This window comes from Dermacentor albipictus, chromosome 1 (assembly GCF_038994185.2).
Source record: "Dermacentor albipictus isolate Rhodes 1998 colony chromosome 1, USDA_Dalb.pri_finalv2, whole genome shotgun sequence".
NCBI classification, from domain to species: domain Eukaryota; kingdom Metazoa; phylum Arthropoda; class Arachnida; order Ixodida; family Ixodidae; genus Dermacentor; species Dermacentor albipictus.
The window spans coordinates 241,358,613-241,378,835 of record NC_091821.1 but is presented as its reverse complement, the minus strand read 5'-3'; the positions used below and the strand labels follow the sequence as shown (position 1 = coordinate 241,378,835).

Sequence of the window (20,223 nt, the reverse complement as noted above, 5' to 3'; positions counted from 1 at the left end):
CTATCCGAAAAAAATTTCTGCCTATTGAGAAACAAAGAGAAACAAAACACTTCAAATGCTCAGGAAAATTAAAGTACAAGGTGATCCTTTTAATGCACACTGAAAATAATAAATACAGTAGACTCTTGTTACAACGGACCCTGATAATTCGACAAAATACGCCCTTTTTATCCGAAGTCCGCAATATTCTAAACGCCTCACTTCCGAAACTTTCATCACAGTGTCTAACAACTTCACTGCAAAGAGTGAGTGACAAACGTCCAACGTAAAAAAAAAAAGTCACAGTTTCGCACGAAAGGTGAAGCATCGATTGCAATAGCAAATAAAGCAAGTGCAGCAGCAGCAGCGAGCGAGTTGACTTTCATGCTCTCTCTCGCTTCAACGCGAACATAGAAAGCACAGCACATACGAAACTGCCGGCACTGGGTGCACTTTGTCCACATCGCAGATCACTTTGAAGATACGGCGCCCGCGCGGGCACGCCGTTAACAGCAGCCACCGGAGTAGGACCCCCCCTCTTTCCCTCACCTCGCCCCCATGCCTCGCGTGCGAAAGATGGCGTGCCTCTGCCCCGCTTTCCTCCCTCCCTTGGGTGTGTGCACACTCGCACGATATTGAGTCACGATCGTCGGCTGACCCTCGCAAGTCAGTTGCCAGCCCATACACAGCAACTGTCCGTTTTATACGCCCGATTATGACTAAAATTGCTGCTAATTTCGTCCGCTGCAGCCTATAGTCCGTTGTAGCACTAAAAGCAAACTTCATTGCATTAATAAAATAGGTAGAACAAACTAAGGCTGAAATACAGTAGGTTATATCCGAAAGTCTGTTGCACATGGGTCCATTGTAACAAGCGTAGGCTGTATACTGTATTTGAAGAGACACTCAGTCCCTAATAAACAAAATTCTATAGTTTCTGAGATCAATTCAAATACCTGTAACATGCCAAAATTAGCACCTATAATAACCAGGCAGGCCCTCACCATTCTGCGTGAGCTTTGTTGAGCACACCAGTGTTGAAATTTGAAATGAATCCTTAATGGCAAGACTGATTCCTCCTGCCTGGAATGAAGCCAGCTGGGCCTTGTTGGGCTGTGCATTGGGTGTTGGTGAATTCTGCATGATTGCATTGAAGTCACCGCGTGTTGCTGGCAGCGTGAGGTAGGCGGTGTCCACTTCAGTGTGCCGCTTGTGGTCAAACTGCCATGGGTTCACATTTATTAAATGGCAGCTCAAACATTTCACACAAGAAACACACAACCACACTTGAATGTTGCAGAAAAATCATGGCCTTAAATCGAATTGGTTCTAATATTAGCACTGCATGCTTATCAGAATGAATGAAGTACTATACAGGCGAACCCACTCATAACAATATTTAAGTGCACAAAGATTCCATTGTTATAACCAATAATTCCTTAACTGGGTTGCATGAAATAAATCAAAATAGGGAGATGGAAGAGCTGTTGTGAGAAAACTACCTATAATGGCGGAGAGGCCAGTGCTCCTCCCCACCACCTTCCGCCATCTGGCTGATGATTGTGTTGACTCGTTTAACTGTTTAACTCTGGTTCCTGCGCACTCCGAGGACACGTAACAAGCCGTGGTTTTTGGCATTACTGTAAGCAAGTTTTAACGTGTCTTCGCCCCTATTAAAGGCGATTCACTCAACCTCCCTCATACACATAATGCTAACAAGAAAGCACAGCTGCATCAACTCAGCAGCACTAAGATTTCGTAGCATACCATTTTTGCTCACGCGCACTGATATGTATACAAAACAGTAAATCAGACTTCATGTTGACATGGTACTAAAAGAAACACTTCTTCCTTACCCTGTAGACAAGTAGCTCATGCACTTCGTCATTCAGTGTCGTGCCATTTTCTTGCATCAGCTTGACAAATGACATAGCAAATGGTTTCTCAACTCTGTCTTTTGCTGGTAAAGTGAAGGAAAAAAGACAAGTTTTCAATTTCTTCCCTCTCTTTATCTAAGGATAACACCCAAACCTCATATTATTACTTACCTTCATTTGATGACCTGTGCTTAAATGTAAACAACAGATGAGCATTGTAAAACTGTTCAATAGGAACTGCAATCTGAAAAAATAAAGAAAAAAGTAAAAGTGGGTTAACACAAAACACTCATTGTTACGAAAAAGCAAATGCAAAAGATTTAAGAAATACACACTAAAACCACAAGCTATAAACACTTTTTGCAATATTGCAAGAGCAGATGTAAAACAAGTAGTTTCTGAATACTATGTCTGTCTGTTGTAAGGTTTCACATTAAGAGACAAATGTGTAGAAAGCTACTTAGAAGGGCCACATGTGATTAACAAGTTGAATTAGTCATCTGTGCTGCTCAATCTGTGCTGCTCAAATGTCAGCCAAGTTGACATTTTCAAATTCAGAGTTTTCCAGGTTTTCCCTGAGTGCCTTCGCAAAATTCCGAGTGACACAGAGCTTTGTTTTATGTCAAGACGGGCTGACACCACGTTGCCTAATGCTATCCCTCTTTAATAAGCATGTTAAAAAATTTAAAAAAAAAACGTTTCAATCCAGTTTGAATAGTAAGGAGTAGTGTTTATTTTATTCAAAATAGAAAACTGAAGGGAGGGGTTAGTAAAATGCACAGCGAAAAAAATATCTTCGAAAAGATAAATGGTAAAGCCCATTCTAAATCAAACAAACATATTCAAATACGAATAAAAATAGATGCATATAGAAGCAAATATTCTGAAAAATGAGCCATTTCTATTAACTGATAGCAAGCTCATTGGTATTAGGCCCGAACTTTGTCACAAGTCAGATTCTCTCAGCAGCTGGAAAGTCAACCTCAACTGTCCTGACATACTCTCAGGCCGTGCACAATGCCTCAGTGTTGCGTTTCACTGCTTTGAAGAGGTTATTTTGGCTTGGATGAAGGTCACCTCCATCTCAGCGTCAGCCAACACTTTGCTTTTTGAGCTCAAGCTCCTTCAAAGAGGCGGCACAGTTGCTTTCCTGATCATTCCTCAATGCAACGGTCCCTCCTGTTCTCACCCTCGTTCCGCCGCACGTTCGCCCCACAGACCATTTTAAGCAACCTGTTGGTCAGTTGTACTGTTCCGCCGCACGTTCGCCCCACAGGCCATTTAAAGCGTCCTCTTGGTCAGTTGTACAGTAAATGTCCGATTCTTCGAACTTCCTAGGGGCCGTGAAAACGTTCGAAAAATAGGGCTGTCCGAAAAAATGAATACGTCTTTTACAGCCATTAAAGGGACCCTGAAATGATTTTGACAATTTTCTACAAATATACTGAGTCCTTAGAGTAGGTCCTTCTGATAATTAATTGACACATCTAAGTGCTCCGCGTAAAGCGTGTAATTTATTAAAGGTTTTAAAAATGCACATCGCTGCCGATCGCAGCACACTGCTCAATGGAATTTTAAGCCGCCCCTACCCATATGACAGAAACCACACAAATGACGTCAGTAGGGCGAGCTATCCGATTGGCTGACCAGGGCGCGTGATCTATAATTTTTCCAACTTTATGGTAAACAAATGATATTTGTAATAGTTGGAATGTTAGTTAATTTGTTTTTATAAAAAGAAAGTAACATAAAGAGAATGCACAAGAACAATATTTCAGTACACTTAAGCACTTCCGGCACACAGCAAGAGTCGTCTGCTTGTGTTACAACGTGCTCCGTCTTTGACAAGAGCTCCGCGGTCAGAGTTGGTCTCAGTCTTTTCGCGAGCACTGTGATTCAACTTTGTTGCCTTGTGGACTGCAAACGTAGCGACTGGCAATATGTCAAGCTGCGACGTCGTGTCCGTCTGCAAGGTAGCATACAAGCGAACTGGCTGCTGCGCATCGGACTGCCGTTATCCGATCGGCGCCAGGATTTGCACGTTTGTGGCCGTCACTTTACACCGGAAGATTACTAACGCAATTGCGTTTCGCGAGTCCGGTATTAGTGCAAACACAAGCGCAAGGAGACAGGGTCTGGCCGCTTTACTGTGCCATAGCGGGATGAGCCAGGGATGAGCCATGAGATGAGCAGAAGGGCAATTGTGAATGGTCTGCACGGTGCAGCCACCTGGTGGCACATAGCTGAACCATACACAGTAGCAGCAACGAAGTGTATTCTCCTTTGCTGCTGGTGTGTATTTTTCACAGGAGTGTAATCATCAACACGTTGTTTTTGTAAATGTTTAAAATGTTTTACACTTCGTTAGAGCAATATTAATGCTTTGTTTGGCTGGTTAAGCGCTGCGCCAACAATAAGTTTGTATAGGTGTTCTGTGCAACAAGCGTCAGGACCGTGCAGACCGATAAGGCCGCTCACGTACGTCTACGCTAAAGTTCCTTCATCAGCTTGAGTTTATGCCTCCAGTCATTTGCCGAAATGGCCAGCTTGCATGTGGTTACCGGAAAACCAGACACGTTCGGCGCTACGACAGAATGCTCGCAACACACGCTGCTTCGATAGCTCTCGGTCGACGGCCCAGCAGCTAGCAGAGAGGTCTCGCGCGGGCGGGGACGGGCTCCAAAACAACCGGAAGTGGACAATGTGACGTCGCATCGTGACGCAGAACCAGTGAAGGTGGAGCTTAGCCCCGCTCACTTGGCGAACGAGTTGAGGAGGAAAAGCATGGCTAGGGAGGAGGGTAACTTTTAATCGCTTGTAGCTCCATTATTACGTAACGCTTCACTTAAATTGTGGTGCGAATGTTCTACTTAAGCTGTACCCTACATGTCTACAAAATTTGTCCGAACCGTTTCAGGGGCCCTTTAAGGGCTCAAATCACCACAGGCACGTCCGAAGCTCTGAAGGCCTGCCAGTGCAGTTATTCAGCATGTCGGTGCTTGTACTGTGACAGGAGATGGCGGATGCAGGCGCGTATAATTAGGGAATACGTACTGTGTCCCGTGACAATGGACGGTTTGCAAAAATACTGTTGCGCATGCGCAAACATGGCTGTCACGAGTGCCCTCTACATGGTTAGGTACGAGAAGCAGACACAACCAAAGCAGCCCTGCACGCCTTGAGACGCCAGTTTGTGGTAGTTTTGATCGCGGTATTTTTGTGAAAAGGCCGGCTAGTCGTGTTGTGTATTGTGCACAAATTGCTTCACTAACAAACGGAGCAAGAGTTTATTTCGGTTTCCGTCCAAGAAAAGCTATCCGGCGAAGAAAACAGCATGCATAAGTGACGGCCGGAGATGCCATCACAGCCCACAACTTGCTCGCTCCACGCAGAGCCGCTTTTCATCACGCTACTTGCAGTTACTGAATCGTCATATGCCAGCGCCGTGAGGTTATTTTGGCCTGCAAGCTTTGAGACGCTCTTACACTCGACTGCATTTTGCCGGAATATGGAAAGCTCAACATGGACGAGGACGCACAGCACTTGCAAAAGCGCAGCGTTGTTACTCAGTTGTCGCTGACATGCAATTATAACAAATATTATAATGTCGTGTCAAAAGTGCGCCTGGTATGACAATCAGCGCCCAGTATTATGCCACTGAAGTGATCGAAACACACCATCCGAGGGCAGTTGGTGTCGCCGACGGGCAGCGCGGAGTGACCACTGTGCGACGGAGCTCGTCTGGTCTGCTCTTTTCTGCCGACGATGTACAGATATCCAAATGTATTTTCATTTAGCCTCTTAATATTCATGCATAGGTTAAAGAGTTCACAAAAAATATGCGTTCAATTGCTAGCAGAAGCTTCTTTGTAACCCACGACACCCACGGCCAGCGAGCAATGCCTACTGTCTTCATCGGTGGCAGTTAGTGCGTATACAGTCGAGAGAATGGCGTGCCATTTGAGACTTTCCCGTATTTACTGTGTACGAACAAGGACCATCGTAATAAGACAAACAGCTCTGTGAAACTTTGCTTTGTTGCAGATGGGCTATTAAAAAAAAAGAAAAAGAAAAGAAATACGAGTGTTGATAAAATTGCATAAACAGGCCTGGAGTGCGGCCTGATCCCGGTGACCAGAACCGGTAAATGCACTCCCTCACCAAAGCAGGATTGGCCACCCTGGTGCAGTACTTGTCCACAACCTCCTATATGTATACAAAAGTATGGGACAGGCCTCTGCCCTGCAGTGGGCGTAACCAGGCTGATGATGATGAAACTCTCCTAAGCGGAGCATCACGTTCGGTCCACTGCCTTTGTTGGCAGCCACCGATTGCTCAAGCCGGTATATAAGACTATAGCTCCCGGATGTCGCAGCAGCAGCCGACGGCACTTGCAATGAAAATGCCACGAGTCAAAGCGTTTATTTTCGTGAGCATTTTAGTGTCTGGACAATTAGGCCGCAGTTACATGAACAGAGTTGGTTGTCTCTTTATTCTGTCGGCAGCAAAGAGCTAATAAGGCGAGCCACCTTGCATACTAGTCGCTGCGCGTGGCCAGTCTGCGAAACCAAGTGCGGACACTCGGTGACACATTGGCAGGGTGTTTTGATGACGTGCACTCCACTCTTTGTTGAAGGAGTGCATGTCGCTCGCATCAGTCCCGTGCTAGCATCAGCAGCCTCCGAATATACGATATTTTTAATGTAGTCTTCTTCCTTCAGTGCTGAGCCTCGATGAGCCTGGCGAATAGTGGCAGTTATAGAAAGCAGATATTGCCACACGCGATCAGGTTGAATGGTACGCTTTGAGAAGTCAGAGGTCCATGTCATGTACGAAAACTGGAACGAAGTGTATCTTCAAATATTTTTGCCACAGTGCACACACGCGCTTGCCACGGCAGAGGCCTGGCAGAAGCTGAGAAATGAAACTCACTTTATAACCACATGCTCTCACATGCAGAACACCTGCAGCTTTGCCTGTTGTGCACCAGATGGTGCTCACTATTTTGCAAACCGTCCATTGCCCTTTCCCACGCTTGTTAAGCTTCACTGCATAACATTGCTATGCTGAGGTGAAGCTGCCTTTTGGGAACCGGCATTATACAATGCACCATGCTTTCTAAGCTTCGATGCCAATGGCAAAGACAAAAGAGCCAGAGTCCGTACCATTGTTGACAGCGGCGAATTCTTTCAATGAAAAACACGGCACCGAACGGCAAGAACATTAATGGTGAACATCAAAGCAGCTAGGCCTCGCTTTGCCGCTTTGGCTGCCAGTGGATCTGCGTGCAAGAGCGCCGGTCCGAAGCGGCGAGATAATCAAAATGGCGGTGTTGGTTTTGATTAATGGCGTTTTGGACCAACGGTCGCGCCTAAAAGTCAGAAAAATCAGACAGCAAAGGGTTCTTGCGTCCGAAATTTCAGACGTTTTTATAACTTGAGTCCATGGAGTACGTGGTGGTGCCGTGAAGCCGTCCGCATTATCAGGCATGTCCCAAAAATCGGGTGTTTAGAAAATCGGTCACTGACTGTACACTGTTTACTCCTCTAGCCAACGACACGGCGTCAAATAATTAGTTACGATTCCTGTCTTTTACTCAAGCCAGCATTCGGGCAACTTTCATTCCCTTGCAATAAAATGACAGGTAATATTCCCTGATAGAAGCAGAAATTCCCTGAGTTTTCCCTGAGTATTTCCAGACTATCCGAAATCCCTGAGAATTCCCGGTTTTGCCTGTTGGTAGATACCCTGCATGTGCACAAAACTTGTTTACAAATGTTGATAAGAGGAAGCATGATAAAGCAGGCAGCTGTATTTTTATAGATGTGCTTGCTTTAGAAACACAATGCACAAAACCATTCAGGTTCATCTATACATAATAAGAAAACTGAGAAACATTTTTATACCTTGAATGTTTCCATCCAACGTGGCTTGTCTTCATGGTAGTAAATCACACTGTGGTATTCATCAAGGCTTTCAGAGCCTGATCCAACACTTATGACACCCTAAGTAGAAAAAGCATTCACTGTCAGATCAACTTTTCCTAAACCTTGTTAAGCACAGAGTTCATCATAATTCATGCAATTGTTGTAAAGGTGACATAACATACATATTTAAAGAATAAACATACAAATAAACATTCATTTTATGAAGCACTGTTCTGAAGTATATCTCCTTCCTGAGAGAGAGAATGGATGACACCCTGACTTCACATACAGTGTACAAAATAAACAAGACTCCACGATGATCACACCACAAAATGATAGGAGTCTCAAAATTACTAGTACCTCTATTAGGAATGTGCACGTAACTAACTTCTATCACAAGATATTCGCTCATTGCTTCATCTATGGTTCCTCGTCTATGGAACTATGACAGTGTTCAAGATAATGAACACACCAGTTTGCCAGACTGGCAAGTAACGTGTTCTGTTGTGTACTTACTTGCTGTTGGACATGTAACACTAAAGGAAATGAAACCATAATGGCTATAGAACAAAACAGAAGGTACAACACACTAACATAAATGCAGCACAAAAGATTTTTGTAACATAAAAGGTTCACAGAATCGATACTTATTCTTACAGGAATGACAGATCCTTTGTCATTGCACACTTTCACTGTGACCTCAATATTTCTGTCTGAGGTCTTGGTACCTTTAGAGAACTCGGCCTGGACAAGTGTCAAGTACAGGTCATTCCGTACATCACCTGTAATAACATAAAAGCAAAAGCTATAGAAACAAAGCCATGCAAAGAAAATTAACTTTTTCTTCTACAGGCCACAGAAAATATTCACAATGCCACAAGCAAGCTTCAGTGAAAGGCATAATGCCACAGAGACAAAAAACTATTGCTGTTATCTCCAGAAGACAAGATGGCAAGTTCAGCGAAGAACCTTCTGGAAAGGAAATCTCTCTGCACATTACAAGAGCTTATTTACAGTTCACTTCAATGCCTTTCATGGTTTGTGCACAACAAGCTAGTTGCTGCATGACATCGCCATATCTGGCAGCCATATCTCAATGACTTTGAGTACGCCCTCTACAAGCAGTACTTGGACTTAATAAGAAAATAACAATGCAGCTGTCATATACAAGGAATAAAAGGTCACTGAGATGCTTGTATCCTTAAGCTCCTGCTCTATAAATCTGGTAGAGCTCCTCACACAAAGATTATAGTCACATGACGAGTCTCATTTCAAGATGCTACCAACACACAACACCATGCCAATATACCATTAGACTTTTCTTTTTAATCTTTTACAACATAAATATTTTCACTTGTTCCACTGTACACATTCCCAGCTTTCTGCATAGGACATGGCCGCTTCAGGACAATATTTTCTATCTCAAAGGGCTTAGGCATTCTTCTGCAAGAAAAATGACCATATTAGACTAATCACAATACTGATAAGTTTACACACAGTATTAGTGCATGCATATGTTGACTCGGTATAGCTCAAAAGAAGAAAAATTTCCCAATATTATATGCTGACTTGTTACTCATAAGCTACCTTTAACCTGAATGCTTTGAGTCTGATTGGCAACTGTGCACATATTGTAAGTAGATGAGTCAGAAGACCTCTGTCATGCTTTGCCCTTTCTATAAACCATAAACTGGCTAAACAACTCACATATTTGTGAAGTCATTTAACCATCATCATCAGTGACACACAAGCAGATAACTCAAAATGTGATAAAAGGCCCTGATTCCCACTTCCTGTCACCAATTTGATGCCCAAGCCTTTGTACTGCTATGGCTATCCAAAGAATGTGATGACATTGATGTCTGATAAGAGTCACTGATAACACAGCCGTGTAGTACAAAAGGTAAGAATATCATAATGAAACCAGTGCTCTGAGCAGAAGCACTGCTATTATTTGGTTTTTGCCTCAGAGCATTTTTCTTTCTGTATGAATTAAGTAATGAAATAAATGTTTGTACAAAATGTAACAAATTTAAACACAGGCACTGGATGCAATCCATACTGTAAACAAAGAATACTAACAAAAATTCTACAGTTACAAGCAACCATTAACAACAAAGCTATCGTAATACAGTAGAGAAAACAAACATGTACATTCCTCGTCTCTTCTGTGCCCACATGCCACAGGCAGATCCAGAGTGAGATTATTAAGGCATCTGAGTAATTTAATATCACTGCGGTTAGCTCTGCCACCAGTAGACCTTAACTTACTGGTTAAGCCCTCAAGAAGCAGGAAAAAAAAGATAGTGTTGCAAAATGCAATAAAGTTAGACACCCTCATCCCCCCCTCAGTAAGTGAAGGCAACAAAAAATGCCCTTGAGTTTCCAACTAATCCTGCACCCAGACTACAAAAGCATGAGAGAGCAACCCAGCACAACACAAGTTGATTTCAAGAATCATAAGAAACATGCATACTCACTCCAGAGAAATAGTGCACATGATTCATCCACAGTGTAACAACAACAAAAAAAATGCTGCTTCAAATAAACGAGTGCAATTCATCAACTGAACCTATGAAAGCCAGTCAAGAATGACATAGTGTCACTTCCTTTTACAACATACTGCATGTTTATGGACGGTGCAGCTTTGAACCTTATGAATGACAAATACAGAAGCTAGCACATAACTATTTGCATGACATGCCGTATTTTTAATACTGGTTTGGTAAGGGGATATATAACTACTGTTAAACATCAACATTTTGAGGCATGCCAGTTCAAAATAGGTAGTCTCTACTGCAAAAAGTTAACCATTGCTAAATGTACCCCTTCCCTCATTATGTCACAGATCTCATTAAGTGGTCAACAGTTGATGTTGGCACCAAAATAGTGGATCAAGAACATCACCAGGCAGGATGACTTCCGGGAAGCCCATCTTGCGTGCCACAGCTGTGGTCCCAGAAACAAGGTGCGGGTTCTCTTCACGCACTTGCTTGCTGTCACCATGCAGCAACTTGAGGCAGATCCAAAGACCCTGGCCTTTATGTTCTTTCTGGGTCACCTCTTTGGCTGCCAAGGCCTTTTTGATGGCTGTGTCCAAGAAGTCTCGCTCTCCACACCTGCCAGGGCCCCCCAGAAAGCTCAAAGGTGATCATGCAGCCCCAACTACAGGATGCAAACAAGCTTTGAGGTGCCAAAAATGCTTACTATCCCTCCCTGTGCCAGCGCATTGCATGTCTGAGCACCAAAGATGCATACTATTTACCATAAAATTGAAGCAATTTATTGCACTTTCTTTCCACCATACAGAGCTGTTACTATTCACAAGCAATAATGGTCTATAAGTGCCCCCAGTTTGTTTTTATATTTCCTTCTGGTGCAATGTGCCAGTATTACACTAACCATGCTCAACTGTACACTCAGAACAATGAGAGTGACAGTCCTGTTGCATAAAGCCATGCATCTCACTGCTGATGGCAACACTACATCCTCATTACACTTCTTTCATGACTCTGGTGATCAACACTTAAGCAATATCACATACTCTGTTGTGACAGTTGGTGCTGGTAAGCCAGAGATCTAAATAGATATTACATAATACATAATAAGCATGATACAGTCCTACCAACAGCACAACCTACTGCATGCGCATTGGCACATAATATAAAGTCTGCACACACCATGAAAATGAATGAGGAGCCACTTTGAGTTAAATAACAGGTATTTCTAGCTCTCAAATTAGCCTAACCACAAGAAAATAATTGATTACCACATTACCACTTTCCCTTCAGCAAAGGCAGAAACAAAACAGACCTCCATCAATGAAACTGTACTGCAAGCAGAAAAAAACATGCCTGCTAACAAAATGCATCACAGAAACCTGTTCTATGCAAAGCTTTTTTCCCAAAGAAACTTGCTATTAAGATTGTTAAGTGAACACGTTTGGCATGCACGGCAAGTCTTTACCCAACAAGCTTTTTTTTTATCATGTTCTGCTAAAAGCTCTACAATTCACTGTACCAAGTGCATCACATGTATGGATCTAAGCACTACCAACATGATTGTGTGTTGTTTTTAAGTTTTGAGCATGTTTGCAGCTCCATTCAGTGCAGCCGACTCATATTTAAGAGGTGCACACTTCAATGAAATAGGCGGCAGGGTTTTAAAAGCAGTGTACAGAGCTCACAACTGTCATTAATAACACGCTCATGTCACATTTCTGACATCTCTAGGCTTTTAAAACCTACAGTTCTAACCAAGAGCAACAAAAAAAATGCACATTGTACCCTACTCATGAGCAAGCAATTTATTGACTTTCAGATGCATTACTACAAGGCATGGCATTAGTAGTCTGAAAATGGTATCAAAGTTCACAATCTGCTTATATGGCTTTAACATGAGAATTGTTTTGAAGATGCTACTGCTTTTGTGGTGGCATAAGCAAAAGAATAAGTAATATTAACAGAATAAGTAATAACAAATAATAATCAGATGTGAAAAATTTATCCCTTAGACAACCTTACTTTAGTTGCTCATGAGTGATCCAGGCAATTTAATCAATATGATGTAATTGCAGACAAGGTTATTACATCTCATGCCAACATATCGTTATGTGTCTCTCTCATGAAGGTATACTACCATGAAGACATGTTTTTGTAATGTTATTTAAGGCATTTCCTTATTTTTAATGTGGGAATAGACTTTGCTTATGTGCTGTACTTACTGAATGTAGGGGACAAAATGCTGCTTCTCTTCATCACTATCAATCTTCCCACTGATGATGTCAGTAATGTCCATGGCTGAAACATGAAACATGCTTGTGAAGGAAAGTGTTCAAAGTAAAGCGCTATATAGGTGCAATGCACAGGCATTTTTGTCCCATCTGACAATGGAAATATACAAACTTTTGCTTGAGTGCACCAAATTAAGCAACACCTGAAATATTACAATGCAACTCACCGGCAACGCCAAATGGTCGACGCATGCCTTCAGATTCACATGCCTTCTTTGAATATATTGTTGACCTTTTGTGATCATTTTCCTTAAGCTCCATGGCACCTTTGTAAAGAATTTTTTTTTTTTAATAGAGTATCTGAATGACAGCAGGTGCAATAGGTGATGATGCAAAGGGGCATCACCCATTATATATGTGACTTGGGGTGCCTTACCGATGCGAATGATTTGACAGATGAAGTTGACTCGTTCTCGACTCAAATCTCGACTGCCCAAGTCCTAAAACAGAAAAAATGTAAATAAAAGGTAATATGCCTGCACATACCCCGTATGGAGAAATAAGCAGCATAAGCAATCATAGACTTACAGTGAACAGCACCCTTAAGTTGTTGAGCTGGTCCAAGTCTTTAATAAGACCACATTTGGCCCACTGTACATAATAGTTCTCACTGAAAGAAAAACATCCAGTAGACATCTCAGAAAAAAAATCAGTGCTGAATGCGTTAGTTTTTAAGTAGGCAGTGTGATGACCAGACCTGATGAACTTCTGTTCTTTGGCATCATAGAGAGTCATGAGAAGATCTGCGTCGTCTCCAATGCGGCAGACAAAGTTTTTCACAACAACAAACAGATTGTGGCAGTAATGGCTTGATGCCTTGGGAGACCCAATGTCTAGCTGCGTCTGGTACAAAAAGGAATTTTAAAAAAGTGTGAGCCAGCACAAGGCATTTGCCCAGGCTGGTCAGACTCGCACATGACAAACAAACAAGGTATGGTTTCAACCCTTACTTCATTTTAAAGTAAACCAGCCATATGACTCCAGATATTGTTGAAATATTGTGTTACAACAGGTTTCAAAAGTGCTGAAGCGATGCATCACTTAGAAACTTCTAACCACAGGAAAGTGCATTATTACTCAAGACAACAGACTGGTGGGCTAGTTGGTACTGCATATCTTGAGGTAAAGTGCAAAAAAACACGAGGACAACACAAGCGATGTGTCTTCGTTCCCTTTTGTTGTCCTCATGTTTTTTTTCGCTTTGCCTCAAGTTATGCATTATTATCATGGGTGTGCGAATATTCAAAATTTCTTGTTAACAATTCGAATATTACCCTTTGCGATTTGGTCCTCGAATCGAACGGTCACTATTAGGAAATTAGAATATTTTTCTAACAGGTTTTGAATCACATTGCCAGCAGTGCATGGTCAATTGTGAAACTGAAGCAAGATGAAGCAAATTTCACCCCTGCCACACTAAACAAATAAAGCGAAGTTATGTGAGCACACTACGTTGCTCCAGACTCCCAGCAAAGCTGCAATCATTCCTGCTTAATCTCGCTCAGGCATAACATTCTACGATTATTGTTTGCTATTTATCAATGCTTCAAATGTGTGTTCTCTTGGGATTGACATTGAATATGCTCCATTGCAGCATCATTTGACAGTGGCACCATCTGCAGCCATAATTCTAACTCAACAATAAGTGCTTTTCTTGCCCTGCCACTGCTGCAGTCAACACACATTCTTGTTCTAGTCTCAAAGGTATACACAGAGATAAGTTGACAAAACTGCCTTTTTAAACTTCATTCTCATAATTTATGTCCACACATGCTCCAAAGAAACCTTATTATTTGTCCACAATGCTATATTCAAGCTTATGATGAAGTGTGCTTCATAATGTGCCCTGCAATGAAAGAAACTTGTGAATGTAGTGAACACTGTGTTGTTAACATTGCTTCATAATGATGGGGGAAAAAGTGCTTATTATTCGAAAACAAATGAAAAAATATTCTACATTCAATTTGTTTTCAATTCAGTTTCAGAAATTACTATTCACATAATCTTAGTTCTTACACAGGCTATCCCTTCCCTTTGCGCTTCAGATGCTTTGCTCAAATACAACCTCATGACAGAGCACAATTCTCTCTTCACAGTTGGGCTATAGGCAAAGATGCACAACTTGAAAGATGCACTGTGATGGTTACTTGGCTAATTAACTAAAGTTTACTAATAATTACTCAACTTAGTGTACATGCTTAAATTGTCAGAGTTGATACTAGGCATGACTAACCAAATTTTATTTTGAAAGGCAGGTATTTTGGCCATTTCCACTGTTAATATTATTACCTAAACTGTCATTTACACATTTAAAAGCACTGAGGTTGCTTCTAATCAATTTGTCTAACACAAAACCAACCAACATTTTTTTTTTTTTTTTCACTCAGCCAGCTGAGAAGCTCTTATTAGGTTTGGGAAGCTGGGATTTGGTGTTACACATGGCATTGCCACATTACCAAGAACATATTTCTATCAAGGCATGTATTGACCATATAGTGTGAAATGAGGCAGGCGGAGTGAAATCTTCATGACAGACGCCTTGATACACAATCACGTGACAAGAATTTTACAAGATAGAAGAGCCTTAGTGAACGATGCTCGTCAACTTGGAATATAACGATATGGCCTAAATCCTGTAAGAGAAAACTGGGGCCATGTCAAAAAAGCGAAACAGGCCTCCGCAAGTTGTATACACATGTCCATGCAATCTAGCTGCACTTGAACTGAACAGCTTTTTCTTCTATAACTTCTTTGAGCAACGAAGATTCCTTCTGTAGCCACTACGCCGAACGAACTGTGGCCAAAATTTGGTGCAACCCTGGCTACTTCCTGCATGAGGCATATGCACATGTAGCCGCACCCACATGCATCTTCCACACTGTGGCTTCCCACCGCTGCCACTTCATGTCTGAAATCTCTGCTCGAGAAATGCTTGCAAGACAGCAAGCCTCCTTCAGGGCAGCCGAGATGTCTGCTGGAATGATCCCATGCTAGAAAATGCCACACTGTGACCAATATTTGCTTTGAGGATAGACCACACCATCATGGTACAAGAGTTTTCACAGTGTGAAACTTCCAGCAGTGCTGGAGGCTTTCACAATTAGTATGCATGCAACAGGCAATTGCTTCAAAAATTCACCCAATGTAAAAATAAAGAAAAACAGGCTATACATAAAGTTCTGGAGACCAAAAGAAAGGCGAGCTATCAGCGATGTAAGGAGCTGAACATAGGCTGCGTTGGAAGCAGTGGGCACTCTGTCAGTAAGGTCAACACTGAGGATGCAGTGCCCTTGTTTACTGACTGGCAAAATCACAGTCGCACATGCACAAAAGGTGCACAAGTGTGTTTTGTCTTCAACTCTGTGGCTCAGTGAAATGAAGACAGCACGTGCAAATAGCAGAGGAAAAGTAAAAGACAGAAACAAATGCTCATTCTTGTTCATTGAACGTTATGACTTGTTGGTTCACCAGCAAGTAGTAATGATGACATCAGTACAAGCTGTTTACCATTTATTCTGTTGAAAAGAACCTGTTAATTCCGCTGACCTACCAGAGACATTGTTGCAAAGTCGTTATGAAATGATACTACTGCTCCAAGTTTCTCACAGCTAATATTTTTATAATAAGTAACTTATGGGCAGAACCTTGTAGGCTTTTTCTACAAGGTGCTGCCATGAGTTACACATCAAACTCCTATGTAACTATAGTTTGCAGTGTTCATGATAGCATAAATTACATTTAACAACTCAAAAGACGTGTTAGTTGGCTACAAACATAAGCTTTTTTTTTTTTTAGTTAAGGGGTTTTACGTGCCAAAACCACTTTCTGATTATGAGGCACACCATAGTGGAGGACTCTGGAAATTTCGACCACCTGGGTTCTTCAACGTGCACTTAAATCTAAGTGCACGGATGTTTTCGCATTTCACACAAACATGAGTACAGATAATAGTGTAAAAGAGAAAAGGGCAGCAAAATAAGCTATGAACACTGTCACCCATGTGAGCCATTATTTCTCCATCCTTGCTGGTCTTGTGTTGTGCCCATTAGTCGAATGATAATCCATTTATCAAAGGAACAAAACACACTATTCCAAAGCCAGTTAAACAAATACAAAAAATGTTTGAAGAAAAAAAATATATTTAATCTAACGATCAACTTGAAGCCCATAAAGGGAGTGAAATAGCAAATTAGACATCTTTTAGAAGAAGAGATGTTATGCTGTAAAAAAATTTAATAGGCACTCTAAAATGAATACGAACAAGCCATAATGCAAAGAAATTGGTGAAAAATGACTGCACAATATTATGCATGCCCCTTCAGCGTTTAAAGAAACCAATGATATCAGTTCGTTCTTTACCAAGGACATCTGCTTGATCCTTTTTGTGGCGTCCACATGTGCACGGTACAGGTCAATGGTACTAGTGACGTCTGGGTTCAGGATATTGCCGCTGCTGTGCCGAACAACCAAATCAAGGTCAAGGATCCTGCAAGTGGTCATGGCAAGCATTAGTAAAGGAACGCCAACACAGATGTGTAGCTGCTATGAAGCATTACAAGGTGCCTTTGCCAACTTACGCATTGCCCATTTCAATCTTTGCAGTGACCTTTTGCTTCAATTCTCTCAGCTCATCCTGAAGGCAAAAAAACAATCTTGTTATGATTACAGCTTCCCAGCACATTTCTGCAAATTGTTAGGGCTGCAGTTGCATTCATGTACCAAAAATAAAATATGTTGGAGTTTAAGTCCCAAAGCTACACTTTAGTCTCTAAGAAGTAGGGAGCTCCAGATTAATTTTAAAATGGGGTTTTTAGTGTGCCCCTAAACCTAGTACATCAGTGTTTTTGTTTTCAACCTCCAGCGGAATGTGGCTGCCACAGTCAAAATTCAAACTTGTGACCTCTTGCAGCAGAACACCGTCCACTGAGCCACTGTGATGGTTATGTCAAAAATAATTATGCAGTATATTAAATGGTGTGATACATAGAAATAAAATTTGATACACATAACATGTAGAATGAGCTTGAAATGTACACAACTAGCAACAAATACACAATGCAATTATCATAAGAATTTGCAATTATCCATTGGAGGCACCAGCTATCACAGAGGCTGCAACAAGACCAATGATCACAGAATAAGTTTACATGAGGCCATTGACAGGTAATGGTTAGACAATAGGACAGGCTTAATAATGACAAAAGAACAACAATACCATGCCTAAATATTTATTGCACAGCAGAACAAATTATGGTCGCACGTATACAGTAATATGTCAATGCATTTGTACATGCTTGCCTCCATATAAAAAAATTTTCAAGCATCTGCTGAGTACAATGTTGCACAAGTACATATAGTTATGCGCCTGTGTTGGTTCTTTGTGTGCTCTCATTTTCTTTTCTATAAGACTATTTCACGGCAGCTTTCCTGTTCCTTGTGCCAGTTACGTCTGCCATCTTGTACGCTTTCCAAGGCAGCGGACAGTTCAGGTGTACAGTGAAAAAAGACAGTTACAAATCCCATGGTGTCTTCTTTCTTTTTTCTTCCTTATTATGTACAATAAATGCTAAACTGCTAAACTTTGGATGGAGTGACTGATTTATTATTAACGTTTGTAAGCAGAACTTACTATTACAAACAAGCTGCAGGGTCATGAGTGGATTTGACATAGATGTGCAAAGTATTGGTCAATCTGTGCAATATATATTTCTGTTGGCATGTTAAAATAGTTCCAGCATTTACAGGTGCAACAAATGTTTAAGCATTAAGTTGTATTTAAGTCGCGCTTGCAATAACAGACAAACATCGCAGAGCAAAAAATGTTACAAAGGAAGGCTAAAACAACTAAAAGGAGGCACACACCACTGGCAGAGTTCCAGACATAATTTTTCTTCTGGAGTCCATCAACTCATACATCATGTTCCGAACAGAATCAAATTCTGCTCTGTTCGTCTGAAAAAGATCAAGTACACATAGTGCCCGTTTATGAAAAAATATTGATAATAACAGTAACAGCAATACTCATGTTCAGTAGAAGTATGATACTCAATGACAATTTCGTTTTAAACTACCCACATATCGCAACAAAGAAAGAACCTACGAGGTACAGCTGTTTCCAAATGGGACCCCATTCACGAAGAACAGCCGTAATCTCCTTGATGATGGACGGCTCCTTAGGAATGACCACTTCATGGGGGCTAGAAGGAAATTTAAGAACGTTAGATCTGAAAAAGACAGCAAAACTTAAAGGTTGAAAGTAAGATACCCAGTCTTGTCAATGATGGACTCCTTGACGGCAATGTAAGCTTTCGGAAATATTCCTTTTTTTGTTTTGCTGTTGCTGCAGCAGCCATAGTACCAGTCTAAATGGTAGAAGTAAGAAAAGGAAGCAAAAGTTTCATGCCTTGTAAAGCTCCTTCATGAAGTGATCGGTAGCCAGAACAAACGAATTTATGCTGCAATATATGCAAAAAGGCACATCATATTGTGAGAGACTAGGTACAACCCATTCAGCCAGCGTCACACCTTCAGAAACAAGCAAATAATTAGCGACTGACAACACATGCAAACGCTAAACTGCTGTATATTTAAAACCATACATCTCTGAAAAGCACACGGGGACAGAGGTCAACAAAAAATTCCAGTTTGTGTATACCTTCAAGTTCCTCGTAGATGTACACTGAATCGCCGACGTTTAACCGAAGCCTATGGACCCCTTCTTCTGTGAAGTTGGCGATTGCTGTATGCAAGGAAGTGAAAAAGTACACGCGTGATTACCGAGGCTAGCATCACACACTTACTCATCCTTAAAATCGCGGAGACTCAGCTACACCCAAGACGCTGTAAGGTGTGCACCATCTGAATCATCCGAAATTTTATTTCGTGTATACAGATAACCACGCGTTACGAAAGAAGCGCCGAGTTTAATTTGATGAAGAAAGTGCTCGCTTGGTAAACTATGCTGAGTATGAGACCGAACTACCTGTTGCCGCGCGCAAATTAAAGTACAGCTTCGACTGCGGTGACTCATTTGGGACAAAATTTACATGTACGCGCGAGCACGGGACGCGCCCGACGGGCTGGATGTATCAATTACACATTCACGAGTGTCAAATAACTTGCAGACGCCGTCGACGGTGCCAAGGCTAACTGTCAGGGCGGTTTAGGCGAAAGAGAGGATGTTTAAAGCCAGCAGCCTTACCAACTCCATATTTTGCTTTATCCGGCACAGGCGTCCACTTGGTCATGGTGGTATGACACTTAGCAGCAATCGCATAGCAGGAACACTTCGCCAGAACAGAAAACAAGGAGCGTCATTTCCATACCAAAACGATTCATTGGTCAGCAGCATCCGCTGCCGTGCCGCTGTGCTTTCGTCCGGCGGCTTGCCGCAGCGAGAGGGCGCGTGAATGTTTCCGCCAGGAAGTTATTTCCGGCGGTGCCGCTAACAAAATGACAAAATAACAAATAAAAAACATATTTTTTTCTCTCTTACTGTTAGAGAGCCAAGCTATATTTCACATTATTTTATTTCTTTTTATTTTAAGTTGGCATCAGACCCCTGTACGTAATCTTCCAGTCAAGTAAAATTATTGTTTACATTGTCGTAAGGCATGTTGGCCACTATGCACCTTGACTTTCTAAGCGC

At 41.8% G+C, this 20,223-nt stretch overlaps 1 protein-coding gene across 3 annotated transcripts in view; it reads right to left on the bottom strand.

The window, feature by feature from the left end:
- The window catches only part of mbc (myoblast city), a 92,866-nt gene extending 72,880 nt beyond the window's left edge, over positions 1–19,986 (bottom strand). For all 3 annotated transcript variants that reach the window (XM_065431419.1, XM_065431420.1, XM_065431421.1), the window contains exons 1-18: positions 19,777–19,986; positions 19,231–19,314; positions 18,841–18,937; positions 18,676–18,772; positions 18,438–18,527; positions 17,153–17,208; positions 16,935–17,061; positions 13,273–13,418; positions 13,104–13,185; positions 12,952–13,015; positions 12,743–12,841; positions 12,507–12,582; positions 10,691–10,902; positions 8,441–8,565; positions 7,763–7,861; positions 2,028–2,100; positions 1,836–1,939; positions 984–1,200 (exon numbers count right to left, since the gene is read on the bottom strand). In XM_065431419.1, coding sequence (XP_065287491.1) covers positions 984–1,200; positions 1,836–1,939; positions 2,028–2,100; positions 7,763–7,861; positions 8,441–8,565; positions 10,691–10,902; positions 12,507–12,582; positions 12,743–12,841; positions 12,952–13,015; positions 13,104–13,185; positions 13,273–13,418; positions 16,935–17,061; positions 17,153–17,208; positions 18,438–18,527; positions 18,676–18,772; positions 18,841–18,937; positions 19,231–19,314; positions 19,777–19,822 — 1,894 coding nt within the window. In that variant the 5' untranslated portion in view covers positions 19,823–19,986. The remainder of the gene's footprint in view (positions 1–983; positions 1,201–1,835; positions 1,940–2,027; positions 2,101–7,762; positions 7,862–8,440; positions 8,566–10,690; positions 10,903–12,506; positions 12,583–12,742; positions 12,842–12,951; positions 13,016–13,103; positions 13,186–13,272; positions 13,419–16,934; positions 17,062–17,152; positions 17,209–18,437; positions 18,528–18,675; positions 18,773–18,840; positions 18,938–19,230; positions 19,315–19,776) is intronic.
- Between the last annotated feature and the right edge of the window lie 237 nt (positions 19,987–20,223).